At 37.0% G+C, this 20,571-nt stretch overlaps 1 protein-coding gene across 1 annotated transcript; it reads right to left on the reverse strand.

Moving 5' to 3' along the window:
• Window positions 1-1,845: 1,845 nt before the first annotated feature.
• Window positions 1,846-4,258, reverse strand: LOC110663843 (dual specificity phosphatase Cdc25). The gene is made up of 3 exons (XM_021823284.2): window positions 4,058-4,258; window positions 3,817-3,955; window positions 1,846-2,204 (listed from the first exon to the last, which is right to left on the reverse strand). The coding sequence occupies exons 1-3, from the start codon at window positions 4,138-4,140 to the stop codon at window positions 2,031-2,033; spliced, it is 396 nt and encodes a 131-aa protein (XP_021678976.1). The 5' UTR covers window positions 4,141-4,258; the 3' UTR covers window positions 1,846-2,030.
• Between the last annotated feature and the right edge of the window lie 16,313 nt (window positions 4,259-20,571).

The raw sequence follows: 20,571 nt of genomic DNA on the forward strand, positions 1-20,571 counted from the left end.
CTTCTTCTTCTTTTCCTTCCTATAATTTCTTCTTCTTCTTCTTCTTCTTCTTCTTCTTCTTCTTCTTCTTCTTCTTCTAATTGAGAGATGCACTAAGGGAGGATTCGGTTCAATGGTTGAATCCTGATCACGTGGTTCGTGTGGACGGATTAGAGGGCCTATGCTTGGAGGCCTACCTGCTAAATTGGTGGTTGAATTTACTTCAGCACCCCATTGGATAAATTCCCTAAACCAAAGTTTAGGTTAATTGGGATTGTTTTTCTTAAGTTTCCTAATGGCAAAATAAGTTAAAAACCAATTGGGGTTACAAGAGTTGTAACCGTTTATTGGGTATGTTAATTGTTAACATAGAAATGAAATATTGTTGTATGTGATGCATGACACACATGTTAATTAAATTTTAAATTTGCCTAATGCCTAACTCCGTGCTTTCGCCACACCTTCACTAATAACTACGATTTAATTCAGTTCTTCAATTTTATCAATTTGGAACCTTTACAACTAGAATGTTCACTACCCATTATGTTTATTTTTTTATTTTAGAAAATAAAATTTATATTAAAAATTAAATAAATGAATTTTATTATTAAAAATATAAAATGAATATTATATATTGTTCAAATAACAACGGCCAAAAACTTAATGCTGGCTATATTGGATTTCTCTTATAAGGGGACATTGAATTGCGATACTCGAGCATTGAGAGTTATATATATATATATATATATATATATATATATATATATATATATATATATATATATGAGAAAAACAGCCTACGTATCTTTATCTAGCCAAAGATCAAATTGAGGAGAAAGAAAGAGGGGATTATCTTGCTTTAGAGTTCGTGAATCAGTTTCAATGCAATGATTAGAGGTTGATGGACATGCTTGGATGAAGCTTCCAGTTTGGCTCACAATTCTTGGAGAACTCCAAGATGTAAATTATCCCAATTGGAAAACTAAGCTTTGTGAACCCTAACTCTCCCTTGGACAGAACTCCAAATAACAAACAAGTTTTGACACCTTTGTTTTATAGCTTCTGAAATTGTGAATGTGTTTACATTTTCAATTTTGAGCTTGAAATGATGAATTAATTAGGCTTGAGCTCAGAATTAGATAAATCAATTAAAAATGGGGTGTATATACCATATCTCTTTTTCAATTTTAACACCCAATCCTCCAACATTGGCTTTGCTTGCTTTAAAGAATTAACAGTAATTGAACTTGCACTCTTCCAAAGTCTCTTAATTGTCAGTTTCTCTCACATAATTAACACTGGCTTTAATTTTCGGTCTCTTCGTAGGACCATAAAAATTCTTCAATAGCAAAATCTCCTCTCCATCTTTTCTTGATGGATTCTAAATCATTACCGTCTTCATCATCAACATCTATGATGGTCTGAAATATGGCCAAAATGCATAGATTTCTTCACCATAAATAAGGGACTTTGTCCCTTCTTTTATTCAACTTCAACTTTGATATGTCTTTGTGATAGTGAGATAAATGTAGCCCACAGCTCTTCAAAAAATTGAATTTAACAGGGCATTTTTCTGTAATCAAAGGGCTATATGAAGAAGACCTAGATACAGGCGAGAAAGGGAAACATCTCGAAATCAAAGGAGTGATTTAACACCAATGAGCTTTAGCTCAATGATAATGGAATGTCTCGAGGACTATGAGGTCTCGAGTTTAAATCTCAATCAGGGCCTATTGTAACTTAAAGAGTGATATTTAGTGCTATTGACCATAAATTTCTTTCCTTGTTGAAACAAAGAAAATAAATATCGCATTTATGGCTGAACTGGAGTCATTCAGAAAACAGGACTATGAAAGAGTGGACCTATAGAGGAAAGGAGAGATGAATAAGGAAAGGGAAATGGGGAAACTTTTGTCTCTTCCTAACATTCCAAAAGCCACTGTAGACTATTGGATACATGGAAAATACATTAAACAGTCAATAGAAATCTCTAACAGCCAGTTTATATAGGTGGGTATATTTCCTCCTAAGAGAGGATGTCTTTTGAACAATTACTGAGCACTCTCAGCCGTGCACGGGGTACTGGTACAATGACAAACAGGCTTACCAGCTGCTTCCCAGCCGTTGAAGCCACGTTCCAAAACCAAGATGTTTTTTATTTCTGTATCCTCTTTCATCTCTTCCAGATAATTAGCAAACCTTCGAGCACAAGTTGGACCACGAACCTGCAGGAAAACCAATCATTAATACTTTGAGCATTTCAAAAATTAAAAATTAGGGGGGAAAAAAGCATGAAGTTATTTTCTGAAATTTCCATATGTATGTCACAGCCAGTACTTTACAGAACTTGTTAAACTGGCCATTAAGCTTCACCATATGGTATAGGGGAGAGCAAGTGTCTGAAATAAACTCACAATTCTGTCAGTCAAAAGACTGCATTTCACAATTGCAAGCAGAAAACCTCCCATCGACAGTAAACAAATGATTCCATTCAATGTCTCTTCTTTCATAAGCATGGGATTTCCAGACACGATATTGCCACTGACCTCGTGCTATTCATATAAATTAGCATAAGGAGATAAGACCTTACAAGGCACTAAGGAATTAAGGATAGGATTGCCACCTTCCTGCGTTGGGCTCTGCCGGAAATGTACCTATGATTGCTTTTCATTCCTATAAAGAATGGTCATCACCAAAAGGTTTTCTTTACCAGCAATTAATTGCAAAAATTAATTTCCAACATGGATGTAGCTAAATACACAGAGTGCACAAGATGGAGCACTCATCAGAACAAGGCTTAAAAAGCAAAGAAAGACCTAAGAATACTTGAAAACTATGTAAATTTGCAACATAAAGGGAAGTATCAAAGCTCAAGAATAGGTCACTAGCACATGAAAACATCCTACTACTATCTTTGATCATAAACGCTGAGTACAAAGAAGCAGCTCTCTGAGCAACAGTATCAGGAGCTATTCAGCTTAGATGGATCCCCAGAGAAGATTTACAGGCACCATTCACATAGGGGAAAAAAGCTGGATTAGTGCAGCTATTTGAGCTTTAAATTTTAAATTTTTGCTGCTGCAAATAAACTAGAGTGATTTAAATTTCAGAGAATCCTTTTTTATATTTTGTATTTAAAAAGCTAGTTGAAATCAATGAAAGGCAGCTAAGTTCATTCCAAGATTGAGTTTGGTAAATACTCATATTGGAGGTTTCTCTCTAATGAAAGCTTAACTTCTTCCAAAGGGTTGCAACCACAAAACCTCAATCCAGGAGCTCTTCATTTGCAGATTTCTCGGCGCCCTTGGACGCTATCCCAAACCCAAGTTTATAACAGTCTCAAATCACTTAAAACAATTTGACATCTGCAACTTGTGTGTAAGCACTTCCAAGATAAAATGTAACTCCATGTCGATCTCACACCAACTCAACTACGACAACAAAATTTTTCCATGCAATTAAATGAATTGCTCAATTAAGCCACCTGCACGACCATTCCCAAACCACACATATGCTAGAATAGATTATCTGTTGGATTATAAGGTGATTAATGAATCATAATCTCAACATCCATAAACATATCGAGTTACTTTTTTCAAGGCAAATCGCATAAAGCCCAGTTAACCAGGATGATACTGACGGCAGCAAAATCAGTGACAAATATACAAAAATTTCCATCAAGTCACTATTCGCAGGTACATTTGAGGGTAAATCCTAAATGATTAATCAAATTAGACAAGAAATTCACTTTTCAATTACCATTTCACAAACAAATTGATGGATCAAGTACAGAAAGAAACCCAGAAAGGATTAACTTAAAAAAAAAAAAACACAAACCTGGCTCAAAGCGCAATGAAAAACAAGGGTATCCTTCCCTTTGACTTGCTGAACGAGCTGAGAGATCCTATCAGCAAAGGTATCACTCGCGTAGTGCAGCGACCCAGCTATATGCCCATCATAACTCCTCTCATCGTCCCTAAAATCCCAAAACAAGTGAAAAGATGAAACAATTAAGGCATAAATAGCTTCAAATCAAATCAAGGAAGTGCACATAACGAAGTGAAGAAAGTGATTGTACCTCACGTCGATAATAGCAATATTGGGGCGGCGTTTGAGGGTAAGAAGTTGAGAGCCCGTTACGTACGAGATGCTCCGAGACATTAATCCTTACTTTGTTGGAGGGGAGAGAGACTGAGGCAAACTGGGGCTAGAGCAAACCTTTTCGTCCGCTTCTTTTAATGGTCGTTGAATTCGGTAAAATGCCTTTTTTTTCGTTCATGATTATTTAATCCCCGCATATTTGTCAATATCATTAGTTGGTCCCTATTTGTTAAAACTCAATTAGTTGATACATCATGTTTAAATCTGTTAATTAGGTAGTCCATTCACCTAAATTAGCCCTAACTTCCGTTAAGTTTATGTTAAATGACGCTAATAACCTTTTAATTAAGGGTGGCTCCCAATGAAAAAGCTAAAGCAGAGAAGATATTGTAGATCAAGTGGGCCGAAAAAGAAGCAGAATCAAAATATCTAGCTGGTCTTGGTATAGCTAAGCAGCACCAGGCCATTGTAGTTGGGCTGAGAGAGTGTTCTAGCATTCTCTGTGATTGTACCAGGAACAACTTCAAAGGATGTCATGCACATGGTTCTAGCTGTTAAGGGGTAAGAAGTTTGGATAGTAAAATGTAAATTTCAAAGACTAGGGGATATTTTGTATTTATTTTTTATTTTTGTAATTTTAGGGTGTGATGGCTCAAGCATAGTGATGTTTTCTCTTTCCACATCCCATTATGTTCTTATCGCTTTTTAGGAAGGAGTGACTAGTCGGTCAGTATTGGGCCCGTTTGTCACTGGTTATTGAGTCCCTGTCCCTTTACCCCTTGTATGTTTTCTCTCTGCCTACAAGTGATGTAAAGATTGCTTGTCTCCTTGTATTAATTATATTATTTTGAATGAAAACAATAGCATGTTCACTAAATATTCTTGTCCCGTTATTTGATGTAATGGCTATGATTGTGATGCTTGTTTATATGAGATGCTTGTGATATTTTTCTCAATTGGCTTGCCAAAGCCCCTTGCTATTGTAATAATCATTTTAATCCATAGATTATTGTGTGATTCTCGCTGGCTGACTTATCTTGAAAGAGTTCAAGTCAAGTGCCACACGGTTCCAAGTGAGTACGAATACCTGGGCCCGTGACAGTTGGTATTAGAGCAGTAATTGATCCGTGAGCATTTGAAAGCATGACGAAGTCAGCTGCACGCATTGATGCCCTAGAGAAAAGGTTTGATGAGATCTTTGCTTGGATTGAGGAATATTCGACCTACGAGGGGCGGACAACAGAGCTTGTGTCCTCACTCTTGAACATCGAGATAAATGCATTGAGGTGCTAGAAGAGAAAATTGAACATTTGTTGGCTATGGTAGCCAAGCTCTCTAGCGATGAGAGTGAGCCAATAGAGCTTGAGGCCACCAAAAATCCCACACATGTAGGGTCTACCCGGTGGGGTGACCTCGAAAGTAGAATGCTTGAATTTGAGGCAGTGACCTCTCATATGGAAGATCTGATAGAAAGCTTAAAATCTATCACCGATTCTCACAATTCTCTTATAGGGATTATGGATGCCATCAAGGATGGCGTTAAGGAGGCAGTGAGCACGATCCAAGGTGAATTACTAGATTTAAAAGGCAAGGTAAATCTGCTGGTGAGAGCTGCCAGTAACCCTCATATGCAAGCCTATGAGGTAGGTAAGGCTAAAATTCCAAAACTAAAAGCATTTGGCAATGTTCATGATGCTAAAGAGGTAGATAATTTCCTATTTGATATGGAATTATACTTCAATGTTACTAAAAATGATTTTGGTGAGGGGAGGTTAAAGATAGCGCCCATGTACTTGACCAACGATGCCAAACTATAGTGGCGTACTAAAGTAGAAGAAACTATATCAGGATAGTGCTCTATTGTTAGTTTGGATAGCTTCAAAAAGGAATTGAAAACTCAGTTTTACCCTAAAAATATGGCTTATAATGCACGATAAAAACTAGCTAAGCTATAACAAATTGGTTCCATTTGAAAGTATGTAAGGGGACTTTTTCAGCATTGATGTTGGACATCAGGGATATGTTCAAGATAGACAAGGTGTTCAATTTTTTGAAGGGCTTGAAACCCTGGGCAAAGAATAAGTTAATGAGACAGAATATGAAAGAGCTTAGTGTAGCTCTAAGCATAGCAGAAAGCTTAGATGATTACTCTAGCAGTGCTCCTAAGAGGAAGTTTAATTCCCCATAAGGCTCAGACAATCGCCCTAACAAATTGGGCAAGATCGTGAGTGGGGGAGCAGATTGGAATAACCCTACTACAAGGGGGACAGAAAGGAAGAATTAAAGGTTTAGGCTAAATACAAATTGGGCAACTAAACTGGGAAGATAGCCTAATAATGCTAGGCCTCGAGATAATAGTTCCCAGGGATTAAGTAACACAACAGCAACTAAGCCCAAAACATTAAAGTGTTTTCTTTGTGATGGGCCACATCGTGTTGCTGAATGCCCACACAAGGGTACTTTAAATGCTCTAAGGGCCATGCAGGAGGAAAAGGGTCCTGAAGAGGAAGAATAAAGAATGGAAGAGAATGATCCATTGATGGTAGGTGCTCTCCATTTTCTTGGAGCCTTGGAGAAACAAAAGACAAAAACCAGTGATGAAAGAGGATTAATATATGTTGATTTATGCATTAATGGCAAGGTAATAAGGGCTCTTGTTGTAACACCCTCACTGTAGCAAATCCGTATATTCTACTGTTTCGGTGACCGGTATCTATCCAGACAGCTAGTGTCACACCCTACCCCTCTGTAAGGCATAACATGATCCCGTAGTATACCTAATGAATTACCAACTCCGTCTACTGATAACCCATTAAATACACTACAAGGGATTTTAAAAACTTTTCTTACTTCTTTTACAGTGGTGAGCACTATTTACAGGTGTTAAAGACTTCGGTGAATTGAAGTGAAATAACTAACTCATTTGGTTTATTTGGAATTTCTGTAAAAATTTTGGCAAAGTGCCATCTGTATTTTGGACAAAACAGTTCTTCAGAAAACCTGTAAAAAGTACACTTCAATAATTTTCCAAATCTCAACTCCAATACATTTCTCAACACAACAATTTATCAACTCAATTCCATAGAAATTTTTCAAAGTCTAAGATAAGGAAATATAATACAGTTTTTACAATTCAAAACAACTCATAATTATTTTACAACCTTAAGTTACAATTTGAATGTACAACTGCTCAAACCAAAAACAAAATATACATACAGTGTCATACATTACAGTACAAAATGCAAAATATTGGTATACTCATTATACCAGGTAATCCCTCGCTGGATGTACTAGCAGCCTAGTCTGCTGCCCTGTCTATCTCTACTGCGGCAATAATAAAGCTATCATTTGAGACAATGTCTCAGTGGTGCACAACATTAACCAAATACAATTTTAAATCACAATTCATAAATCATATCATTAGTGGATACTTAAAACCATAGTTGATTTCAAGACAATGAATGTCATAAGGAATTTAAACTCCAATTCACAAATTATCAAAATTCATAATAACACAATTTAGTCAAATAGCTTAAGAATACCGAATTGCCAAATCATACACAATTTGATCAAATTCTTGAATAACACGCTTTTTCCAATCAATGACACAATTTGATCAAATAACTGAATAATATCGTTTTGCAAATCAATAACACAATTCGATCAAATAATTGAATAATATCGTTTTGCAAATCAATAACACAATTCGATCAAATAATTGAATAATATCGTTTTGCAAATCAATAACACCATTCGATCAAATAACTGGAGAATACAGTGTTGCCAATCAATATCACAATTTAAGTCATGACACAATTTTTCCATATATGCCGTGTTGTACACCACGACAAGACATACTCACCCCAATAATCGAAATCAATAAGGGAGGAAGCTAGCTATCTAATGAGTACTCATCCATACTCACCTCAGACTAGGAAGTCAAAGAGGGAGGAACATAATCATACTCACCCCAGACTAATAAGTCAAAGAGGGAGGAATAATCACACTCACCCCATTAATGGAGGAGGAACATAGTATCGGTGTCATGCCAATTGTGAGTCAAAACAATTCCAAACATTTTATTCAAATGATCCGTAAGAATCCAATAAATTTCCAAAGTTATAATTTCATTCACAAAATGGCAACACAATTCGTAATTCACTTCAATTTCCACAAAACCATTTCTGATTGCTTTTCAATCAATAAGTATCCATCAATATCATTCAAACAATTTTTCACAGTTTCAAACCATTCACAATGTTTTTCAATCAATAAGTGTCCACCAAACACATTTCCACAATTTAAAACAATAATATACAAGTAGTCATAATTTATTTCAATTGAAAATAATTCAAAAGAAATAGTTGTTGTGCACAAACACAATTTAAAACAATAATATACAATTAGTCAATATTTATTTCAATTGAAAATTCAAGAGAAATAGTTGTTGTGCACAAACCTCTGATATTTGTCTCTGGTTTTGACTCGAGATTTCTTTCCCTTTTCTTTGAGTCCTTGTTAATCGAGAAACACAATTTGAAGTGTTTGATGCTAATTTAATTTGCCTCTAACGATGGTGTTTAGTAAATAATGCATGAACTCAATTATTCACTTAATCACCTAATATACCGACCCTCGTTGCGTTTTAGGTAAATTAGGTTTTAGTGTCGTTAATATGTCACATTTGATAGGGTTTTAGGTTTGGTATGTTTTACCAAAGTCATTTCCTTGCTTAGTGCATTTTAATGCAAATTCTTTGGATTCGGACAACTGGTTTGACCTAACCGACGATCTAGTTCCCTCAGTTTTGGGTCTCGGTCGAAACTACAAACTTGTAGATCTAGGTCTTATTGCACGCGGGCAAAATTTCAGGTCAATCCGAGTTAAGTAGACCGAGTTATGGTCATTATACTATTGCTGGTCAAATGGTACCATTTTAGGTCAATTTTAGGTCAAATTGGTCAATTCTGGTTCGGCCAGTTGTTGGACACGACCTTGTGCAAGCTTTTTGACTTGCTTATGGTCATTTCTGGGCTTTGGTGTCTTCATAAGACTTGTAGGTATGGGTCTTAACTATTCTTGGTTAAAATTTCAGGTCAATTGGACTTGGTTTGAGTGAGTTATGGCCTAAACACTCACTGCTGCCCAATTGGTCATTTTTCAGGTCCTAATTGCACCTAATCCGAATTGGTCATTTTTAGGTCACCTTGCAAGCAGAATTTTGGCATGGGTTCTCAATGAAAGTTGGCACATTTTGTGCCTAGTTTCACCTCAAATTGGTCTCATACCAATTGAGGTTACACATTTAAGGTTATAGGCTAAAATGTGTACTGCCCTCAATATGCTTTTCACACCCCATTCAAAACACATATTTACCTTGCAAAGTTTACTTCCATACCCTACCAAATCAGTTTTGGTACATTACCAAAAGCACTTTCTACTTTACATTAACATTATTTTGGGCAGATTCCAATCAGCCTCAACACACCAATATCATTCACAATTACAATTTCTAAGTACTATTACAAACACACCTAACCATTACAAATTTTACACACACTTTACAAGATCAATCTACATACATATCATCAATCCTTCTAGGTTAATATTCTGCATACATTTCCTTCAATATATACCATTACTCAAGTGTCCCCAAGCTGCCACAAACCATTCTTCAACATCAAAGTGCCGTCCATTTTACAATTTCCCATCCAAGTGCATAAATCACCACATAAACATGAAATAATTCACTAGGTTACTAATTCATCATGATCGTATAATCTTCTTTTTCTCAAATTTGTATAAGACTTTTAACAATCTAATACAATGTTTACTTTGTTTGGATAACACCAATCTCCTCTTACTATTGTGTTGTCTAATATTTCGGTTCACGTTCCTTCTTGAATGACCCTTGAGGTCATGTTAGAATCATTCATCAGTCATTGGTCCTCTGACCATTCTAGTCCATAGTCTTCCTCACATTTGTAATATTTCTTTGTTACACATGAATCAACTGTTCAATTCTCTACTTTCATAACTCTTTTTATCTGTCAATATTCTATAACTTACTTCCTTTTGTACTGAACTATAACCTTTCGATATTCTAACTTTTGGAGTTTTAGATCCCTAATTAGGATTTTCAAACTTATTTCTAACAATTAAATTCTGTCCTGGCATAACTATACCAAAACAGATGCCGTTGGCAACTATTCTCATCTAGGTGTACTATCGGTTAGTACGTAGCTCTACACAATAATCTCAAGTTAGTACTGTAATCTGCAGCTTACAGTATAAACATCAAGAACATTGCATAGTTACTACGATACATCCCAATAGATCAAACTTTGTTATCTTTTATTCTTTTTGAATTCACTGATATTCGAATCTTATTCTGATTACAATATCCATTAGCAATTTCTAACAGTAACCTCCTTGCCCTCATCTAGAGCAATTCCATTACTGCATCTTACATTTACGTCCTCTTGCCTTACATTAAGTAGGCTCGCCAATTAGCTTATAATTTTATGGTGTGTCAGCAAATACTTTTCGCCGATAAACTCTTCCAAAACTAATTTCACTTGTTATCACAATCCTTATCCTAAAGGACTAGTCACTAATGCATCAAAATTTATTTCCCTGACCTCCTGTACAATAATACAAGGAGATTTCCTCCCGTTAGTGCATATTTATAATGTAATGTACTGTATGTATCAAACATTTGAGCAGTTGTAGTTACCGACAAAAAGATTTCAAATTCACAGTTCGAAATTCACTTTAAAACCATTACTCTGATACCACTATTTATTTTAGGTACCACCAATTTAATTTTTCATTTTATTTTCTAAGTGTAATACTATTTATTTTTAATGGACATTTAGGTCAAAAGACACTTCGGGATGTCAAATGACCATAATGCCCCTGTTCGGGTGGCATTCCCGATTTTTCGGTAACACCGGGTTTTGTCCGTTTTTTGATTTCTCACTTTTCTTTGTACCAATTATTTAATTTTTCTTTGATCTTTCTAATGATATTTATACTTCAATAAGGTTCTATTTAAGTCCTAAAAATGTTTTCCAGGGTTCCCATGATCCGAGCAGTCAACGGTCCACGCCGTGACTTCCCGGTGCGGTCACCCATCGCTAGGTTTTTCGGCTCGCTTAACTTAGTTACATTTCTTTGCTATTATTTTTCCTTTGTTTTTCTTGTATTTCCTTTTCTTGTATTTCATTATTTTATGTCTCGTCACTCATATCGAAGTGTAGCTCTAGCCATCCTAGTTGTCTGGACCACACTGGTCACCGGAACAGCAGAACGCACTACCGAACATAGGGGTGTTACAGCTAGAACATTTGAAAAAACATTTAAACTAATTAATTCAAATATTAATAAAAAAAAAATTTAGGAAAAATTTTAGAAATAAAATACAATCAAGTTAAATGAGCCAGTGTCCTAGCAATGGGTAACCCAGTGAGAAATTGCGGTCCTCCCAACTAGGAGCCCTAAACCTGGAGAAAATTCATAAAATAATTTTTTGGACTCTAGAGAAGAGTCATTGAGGTTTCTATGGCATTAGAAAAAATTTTTCAATCGGTACAGACAATTTTAGTCTGTTAAGCCAAACGGAGGGCATTTTGGTCATTTCGTCTTTAGAGATGATTTTTAGCCGACTTGTCCAGTTAAGTAAATAATTATTATGACATAAAATGTGAATAAATTTTGCTAAAAATTAAATTGAAAATAAGTAGAGAAGAAAATAAAATAAAATAAAATAAAATGCCAATTATGACATCATTATGATGTCATTTAAAAAAATTCCACCAATCACATTTAATAGCCACTTAATTAACTAATAAAAGAGGATAATTGAGATGAAAAAAATCAAAATGCAATCTGCTTCTTCCTCCCTCAAACCAGCCGAAACCCTTTCCCTAACCCAACCTCCATGGAAGCTTGAGCATGCTTGTGATAACCCACTAAAACACCCTAAAACCACTAACTTGCTTCACTAAAAATTAATCTTGCATCTTAAACAACCTCTAGCCAGCAAAAAGAAGAAGAAAAAAGGAAGTTTTGGAAACTTGGAAGAGTTATCAATTGAGGTTAGTGTCTAATCTCCTACCTCTTTTACTTAATTCATGCTTAATGCTATGAGATAAGTGGAAATTGTAAGAACAACAAATAAAATTTATGTGTGTTCATCCCTAAAATTTTAGCAGCTTAGGGATGGTTAGGGTTGATGAATTTACTTGAAGCAAAGTGGTTTAGGAGCTGCCCTTGGCTTGAGATGAGTGATTAAACATATAAGTGTAAGTGAAATGCAAGTGTAATGCATGAATGGAACTTGAAAATTTGGACACTTGAACAACATCAGGGTTCGCTCATGTAATGGTATATTAACATTGTAATGGTCAATTAGTGACCATTTGAATGTGTGTGAGGAGGAATTAAAGTGAGTAAGGATAATAGAGTTGAGCTTAGGCATGCTGCCCTTGGTGACCTGCAGAACTGGGTGTGAGTCTAGTAAGTTTGGGTACCTATAACTGGAGTTGTACAGGTTCAATTAGTGTAAGGCCAATTGGATATGAAACTAGACACATAATGGCACAACTTTGGTGAAGAAACCCTGCCCAAAAAACCAAACTAAGTTGACCTAAAAATTACCCTAATCCGAGTGACCAACATGCTATCCCTGGAAAATGACCAAATGCATAGTATTTGTTCAAATGGTCATAACTCAGTGTAGAAAAGTTCAATTGATTTGAAATTTTACCAGTAGAAAGCTGAGACATATCCCTACAACTTTCATGAAGAAAATAAACCCAAATTTTGACCATAACATGTCCAAAAACTGACCTGTATTAAGTGTACAAAAACTGCAGAATTAGTTCTGCCCAGAAATTCTGGAAAAATTTCAATCCGACCAGTTATGGTGTTTAGGGCATATCTTGAGTTAGAAAACTCCAAATGGAGTGATTGAAAAAGGGAATTAAAGAAGACACATAAATGAACAACTTTCATGAAGACAATTTTATCAAATTCCTACTGTACAAATGACCAATGGAAGAGTAAATTTAGTGTTTGAAATTTGAAAATTATAAATAACCAATACTAAGCTTTGAAATGGTATTGACAACCAATACCAACAACTTTAGAATGCAAAATATGGTATGTTGGGGATATTAGAACCAATATATCTATTGTCTATGAAAAAGTCAACATTTTAGTTGACTAATGAAATGAATAGTAACAATTAAACTTCAATTTCAAAGAATTGTAAAATTTAAAAGTGTAACATGCCCTACTAGGCCTAATGTGATTGGTTTGGATAGGTTGGCATGCTAATAGGGTTCAGTTGGCAGTACTACACATGGCATTATGCCATTCTATGATTTTATGGCTTTTAGCCATTCTGATATTATGATGATACTTGGCCTTGTGCCTAATGTTTATTATAGCTTATCAGTTGTTCTGTTGCACATCGGGAGATACACATGTGATCGATGGTGTGACGGCCCGAGGTACTTGATACCCAGTGCTAGTTTACCCGTTATCCAGTCCAGTTATCTAGTATACGCTACTTGGGCAACCAAAAATGAAAGTTGATAAATTCAATGAAATAATGAATATGACAAGTATCAAATAAATAAGACTACAAATAATTACAAAAAATTTATCTTCATTAAACATCAATACACTCACTGCATATATATTTCCTTTTAGTTCTTTTTATTTTATTATTGGCACCACTAAGCATTATTGCTTAGCGCATCACTTTTTGCCATGCGTAGGTTCTGGAGAGACAGACAGAGAGCCTAGCAGACCGCAGACTGGGTGAGATCACAGATCTGCCTAGAGTCAGAGTCACCTCTCATCTATAGTGCATTAGTGATAAGGCCTTGAGGTCCCTTTTGAAATTATGTTTTTGCATTTTGTAATAGGTAGTAGTTTGTGATTTATAAATTATGAACTCATGTAAATAGTAAATTTATGTAATCATATGTTGATGTACATATTTTTGTAAAATTTTGTTAATTAATATAATTTGAGAATATCTTCATGAAATTTTAGTTGATTTTGAGTTTGAATGAAATTATGGATTCAAGATAAGAATTTGAGATGATTACTAATGTTGAGAATTGATGAGACCATGTTGATAGTTATTGGAGTTTGAGAATGATTGAAAATGATTATTGGAAGTATTTTTCAAAGGTTCTGAATAATTATTTTCTCCATTTTTAGCCGGTACTCTATCGGATTTCCTACAAAATTTTCAGAACCTCAAATGAATTTATAATTTTTATAAATGATTTAAATGAGTTAAATTTTACAAATTGCACTTTATAACTATGAAGAAATAAATTAAGGAAGGATAAAAATAATTGAGATAAAATATAGTGTTCCGGTACACTGTGTGATATTTCTTACTCGGCTATACTGTAGATGGGTAAGGGGTGTCACATTTAGTGGTATCAGAGCACAGTTTAGGCGTGTCTGGGTCTAGATCGAGTCCATACCATGCATTGCATTTGTAAGAGTTGAGGTGACACTAACGCAGATCTGTTTGTCTTTGTTATTTTGATTTGGATGTAAACCCCACATCACAGAGGGCAGTTGAGGAGGAAGTGGAGATTCATGCTCCACCTGCAGCAGCTGAGACTGGGGGTAGGGGAGAACCTACTCCACCAGCTCTAGCAGAGCCTGCTCAGCCTCCACAAGCCATGTTCCAGCAAATGGCTGAGTTTTTCAGACAAATGGCTGGGGTAATGCCACAACCACCACCTTCACAGCAGAAATCCCATCTAGAAAGACTGAGAAAATTTAGAGCAGTAGATTTCTTTGGCAAGAGAGAAGATAATTCTGTTGTAGCCGAAAACTGGTTGAACAGAACAGGAAGGGTTTTAAAATAACTCCACTGTACTCCAGAGCAAAACCTAGAAGCTGCTGTATCTCTACTGCAAGATGATGTCTATCAATGGTGGGATACAGTGTTTAGTGAAGTACAGCTAGAACTAATAACCTGGAACTTTTTCCTCTCAGAGTTGAAAAAGAAGTATGTGGGTAGTGTATACCTGGAAGAGAGAAGAAGAGAATTCATTAACTTTGGCGAGGCAGATGTGATGGCAGAGTATGAAAAAGAATTTGTCAGACTAAGCCGTTATAGAAGGGAGATAGTCCCTAATGAGGCTGAGAGGTGTAAAAGATTTGAAGAGGGGCTAAATGACAACATAAAGATAATGATCACTACCTTGGGAATCACAGACTTCACCAAGTTAGTGGAAGCTATAGTAAAAGTTGAGAAAGTCAGAATAAGTGAGCAGATTAGGAGAAAGAGACAGTAGAAGAGGGGCCTGGGTCAGTTTAGCTCATCTCCTGCACTTGGGAAGAAGTTCAAAGGTCCACTTGCACAGAGTTCAGGTCAGCCTCAAAGTCAGGGTCAGTCTCAGGGGCCCAGGCCACAGTTTACACCAAGGAGAGGCCAGTCCACACCATTAGTGGGCAGCTCTCCAAGGATGGTGTTCAGGGGACTAGCTCCAGCATCTTCTGCTTGTCCACACTGCCTAAAGTGGCATAAGGGGAAGTGTTGGAGAGTGACGGGTGCCTGCCTAAGGTGTGGGTCGACAGAGCATCAGTTAAGGAACTATCCACGTAGAACTGCTACAACTGCTTCAACACAAGTAGATAGACCTACTCCTGCACCTTAAAGGGGTAGGAAGTCTAGTAAATCTGAGGTAGTTGGTCCATCACTGAGACCTACATCTGAGCCAGCCGAGAGGCCAAAGGCCAGAGCACCTGCCAGAGCTTATGCCATAAGAGCTTATGCTAGACCTACCATAAGAGCTTATGCCCCGGATGTCATCAGGGTTACGTTCTCCCTCTATAATACATCTGTGCATGCATTGGTGGATCCAGGATCCACTCATTTATACATCTGCATTAACTTACTCGTAGAAAGGGGGATACTAGTAGGGGAGAGTGACCAAGACATTCTGGTCACTAATCCATTGGGCCACAGTGTAGTGGTGAACAAAGTGTACAAGGGTTGCCCATTAAGGATTCAGGGGTATGAATTCGTGGCAGACTTGATTGAATTGCCTTTCCATGAGTTTGATGTGATTTTGGGAATGGACTAGTTATCACGTTTTCAAGCTAAACTGAAGAGGATTTCCTTGAAAACTCCTGAGGGTAATGAGATCACAGTTATGGGGGAAAGGAGAGATTTCTTGTCCAATATCATCTCAGCCACAGTTGCAAGAAAACTGATGAGAAAAGGCTGTGAAGCCTACCTAGCACATGTGGTGGATACTAGGCAGGCTAAGCCAAATATGTGTGACATATCCATAGTAAGAAACTTTTCAGATGTGTTCCCTGAAGAATTACTTGGCTTGCCATTAGAAAGGGAAGTCGAATTTGCTATTGAGATACTGCCGGGTACAGCACCAATCTCTATTGCTCCTTATAGGATGGCACCTACTGAGTTAAAGGAGCTAAAAATCCAGTTGTAGGGGGTTCATACGCCCCAGTGTGTCACCATGGGGAGCTCCAGTGCTGTTTGTGAAAAAGAAAGATGGGACTTTGAGGTTATGCATCGATTACTAGCAGTTGAATAAAGTGACAGTGAAGAACAAATATCCATTGCCTAGGATTGATGACCTGTTTGATTAGTTGAAGGGAGCAGGAGTATTTTCTAAAATTGATCTCAGATCAGGGTATCATCAATTGAGGGTGAAGGATGCAGATATGCCAAAGACTGCATTCAAAACCCGGTATGGGCATTATGAGTTCCTGGTGATGCCCTTTGGCCTAACAAATGCACCAGCAGCATTCATGGACCTTATGAACCGTATCTTCCATCCATACCTAGATCGGTTCGTAGTGGTCTTTATTGATGATATTTTGGTGTATTCCAAGACCAGTGAAGAACATGATGAACATTTGAGAATTATTCTGCAAACCCTGAGAGAAAAGAAGCTGTATGCTAAATTGTCCAAGTGTGACTTCTGGTTGAATGAGATTGCATTCCTTGGACACATAGTATCAGCCGATGGGATTAGAATGGATCCCAAGAAAATAGAAGCAGTGATGGAATGGAAGCCTCCCAGAAATACGATTGAGGTCAGAAGTTTCTTGGGGCTAGCTAGGTATTACAAAAGATTTGTGAAGGGATTTTCTTTAATAGCTGCTCCAATGACCAAGTTGTCACACAAGAATGTCAAATTTGACTGGAATGACAAGTGTCAGCCAGTTTTGAGAAGTTGAAGGCTATGTTGACAGAGGCACTAGTGTTAACACAGCTAGTGTCAGGAAAGGACTTTGTGGTCTACAGTGATGCCTCTCATAATGGGTAGGGTGTGTATTGATGCAAGAGGGGAAGCTGGTCGATTATGCTTCCAGGCAGCTAAGGCCATATGAACAGAATTACCCTACCCATGATCTAGAACTTGTAGCAATTATCTTCAAATTGAAGATATGGAGGCACTACTTGTATGGTGAAAAGTGCTACATTTACACAGACCACAAAAGTCTGAAATACTTGCCAACCCAGAAGGAGCTCAACCTTAGACAGAGGTGATGGATTGAGTTCCTGAAGGACTATGATTGTGTGATTAACTACCATCCTGGGAAGGCAAATGTAGTTGCTGATACTTTGAGCAAAAAATCCATCACAGCTTTGAGATCATTGAATGCTCGCCTATCTTTGGCTCGAGATGGATTTTGGCTGAGTTGTAAGTGAGGCCAAACTTGCTACAGCATATTTTAGTTGGGCAGAAGGTAGATGAAAAGTTAATGACTACTATGAGTAAAATCTCAAAAGGGAAGGCAACTGACTATGAGGTGAAAGCAGATGGGTGTCTGTACTACAAAGGAAGAGTATGTGTACCAGATGATGGGGAATTAAAAGCCATTATTCTGAAAAAGGCACACACCAGTATTTATGCTATGCACCCAGGAAGTACAAAAATGTATCATGACTTGAAGCTTCATTATTGGTGGCCTGGTATGAAGAAGGACATAGCTGACTATGTGACTAAATGCTTGACATGTCAGCAAGTCAAGGCAGAACATCAAGTTCCATCGAGTTTGCTACAGCCTATACACATACCTGAATGGAAATGGGATCGGGTCACCATGGATTTTGTAAGTGGTCTACCTCTCACCCAGAAGAAGCATGATGTAGTATGGGTGATAGTAGATAGATTGACGAAGTCAACACATTTTATGCTAGTTAAAACTGACTACTCACTAGAGAAGGTAGTAGAATTGTACATCAGTGAGATAGTTAGACTGCATGGAATTCTACTTTCCATCATATCTGATCGAGACCCAAGGTTTACATTGAGATTTTGGAAGAAGTTGCATGAATCCTTGGGTACACAACTCCACTTCGGCACAGCTTTCCACCCTCAGACGGATTGGCAATCAGAAAGAGTAATCCAGGTAAATAATTGAAACCAATTGAACTAATACAAATATTGAACTGAAATGATAATAATAACATGACATATATGTCAGGTCCTTGAGGATATGCTGAGGAGTTGTGTCATTGAGTTTGAGGGAAGTTGGGATAGATACCTCCCACTAGCAGAATTTGCATAAAACAATAGCTACCAAGCTAGCATCCAAATGGCCTCGTATGAAAGCACTGTATGGGAGGAAATGTAAAACTCTAGTGTGTTGGACTGAATTAGGCAAAGATAAACTGGTAGGGCCAGACCTGGTGAAACAGACTGAGGAGAAGGTAAAGCTAATCAAAGCCAATCTGAAGGTTGCCTCAGATAGACAAAAATCCTATGCCAACCTGAAGAGAAAAGAAATAGAATATGCAGTTGGTGACAAAGTGTTCCACAAGCTGTCACCGTGGAAGAAGGTATTAAGGTTTGGAAGAAAAGGTAAGTTAAGCCCTAGGTTCATTGGCCCATATGAAGTTATTGAACGTGTAGGTCCAGTGGCCTATAGGTTAGCTTTACCACCAGAGTTGGATAAGATCCACAATTTGTTCCACGTATCTATGCTAAGAAGATACCGCTTAGATCCTTCACATGTCATCTCCATGGAAGAAATTAAAGTACAATCGGATTTGACATATGAAAAAGAACCCATACGGATCCTGGCTCGGGAAATGAAAGAGTTGAGGAATAAGCAGATTCCATTGGTGCAAGTGCTTTGGAGGCACCACAACACCGAGGAGGCAACTTGGGAAAGTGAAGAGATGATGAGGCAACAAATCCCTCAACTGTTTGCATCAGGTAAATTTCAAGGACAAAATTCAAATTAGAGGGGAAGAGTTGTAACACCCTCACTATAGCAAATCCGTGCATTCTACTGTTCCGGTGACCAGTGTCAGTCCGGATAGCTAGAACGTATGGAAAAACATTTAAACTAAAGTGAGGAGCCATAATTAACTCAAATATTAGTAAGAAAAATTTAGGAAAAATTTTAGAAATAAAATACAACTAAGTTAAATGAGCCGGTGCCCTAGCGATGAGTAACCCAGTGGGAAGTTGCGGTCCTCGCAACTAGGAGCCCTAAACCTGGGAGAAAATTCATAAAATAATTTTTGGAACTCCAGAGAAGAGTCATTGATGTTTCTATGGCATTAGAATGCCAAGAAAATGCTTAGAAAAAATTTTAATCAGTACAGACAATTTTAGTCTGTTAAGCCAAATGGAGGACATTTTGGTCATTTCGTCTTCAGAGATGATTTTTGGCCGACTTGTCCAGTTAATTAAATAATTATTATGACATAAAATGTGAATAAATATTGCTAAAAATTAAATTGAAAATGAGTATAGAAGAAAAGAAAAGAAAAGAAAATGAAATAAAATGCCAATTATGACATCATTATGATGCCATTTAAAAAAATTCCACCAATCACATTTAATTGCCACTTAATTAACTAATAAAAGAGGATAACTGAGACAAAAAAAATCAAAATGCAATCTGCTTCTTCCTCCCTCAAACCAACCGATACCCTCTCCCTAACCTAACCTCCATGGAAGCTTGAGCATGCTTGTGATAACCCACTAAAACACCCTTAAACCACTAACTTGCTTCACTAAAAATTGATCTTGTGTCTTAACAACCTCTAGCCACCAAAAAGAAGAAGGAAAAAGGAAGTTTTGAAAACTTGGAAGAGTTATCAATTGAGGTTAGTGTCCAATCTTCTAACTCTTTTACTTAATTCATGCTTAATGCCATGAGATAAGTGGCAATTGTAAGAACAACAAAATAAAATTTATGTGTGCTCATCCCTATAATTTTGATAGCTTAGGGATGGTTAGGGTTGATGAATTCACTTGAAGCAAAGTGGTTTAGGAGCTGCCCTTGGCATGAGATGAGTGATTAAACATGTAAGTGTAAGTGAAATGCAAGTGTAATGTATGAATGGAACTTGAAAACTTGGACACTTGAACAACATTAGGGTTTGCTCATGTAATGGTATATTAATATTTTAATGGTCAATTAGTAACCATTTGAATGTGTGTGAGGAGG

The sequence above is a fragment of the Hevea brasiliensis genome, chromosome 11 (genome assembly GCF_030052815.1).
Source record: "Hevea brasiliensis isolate MT/VB/25A 57/8 chromosome 11, ASM3005281v1, whole genome shotgun sequence".
Classification (NCBI taxonomy): Eukaryota; Viridiplantae; Streptophyta; class Magnoliopsida; order Malpighiales; family Euphorbiaceae; genus Hevea; species Hevea brasiliensis.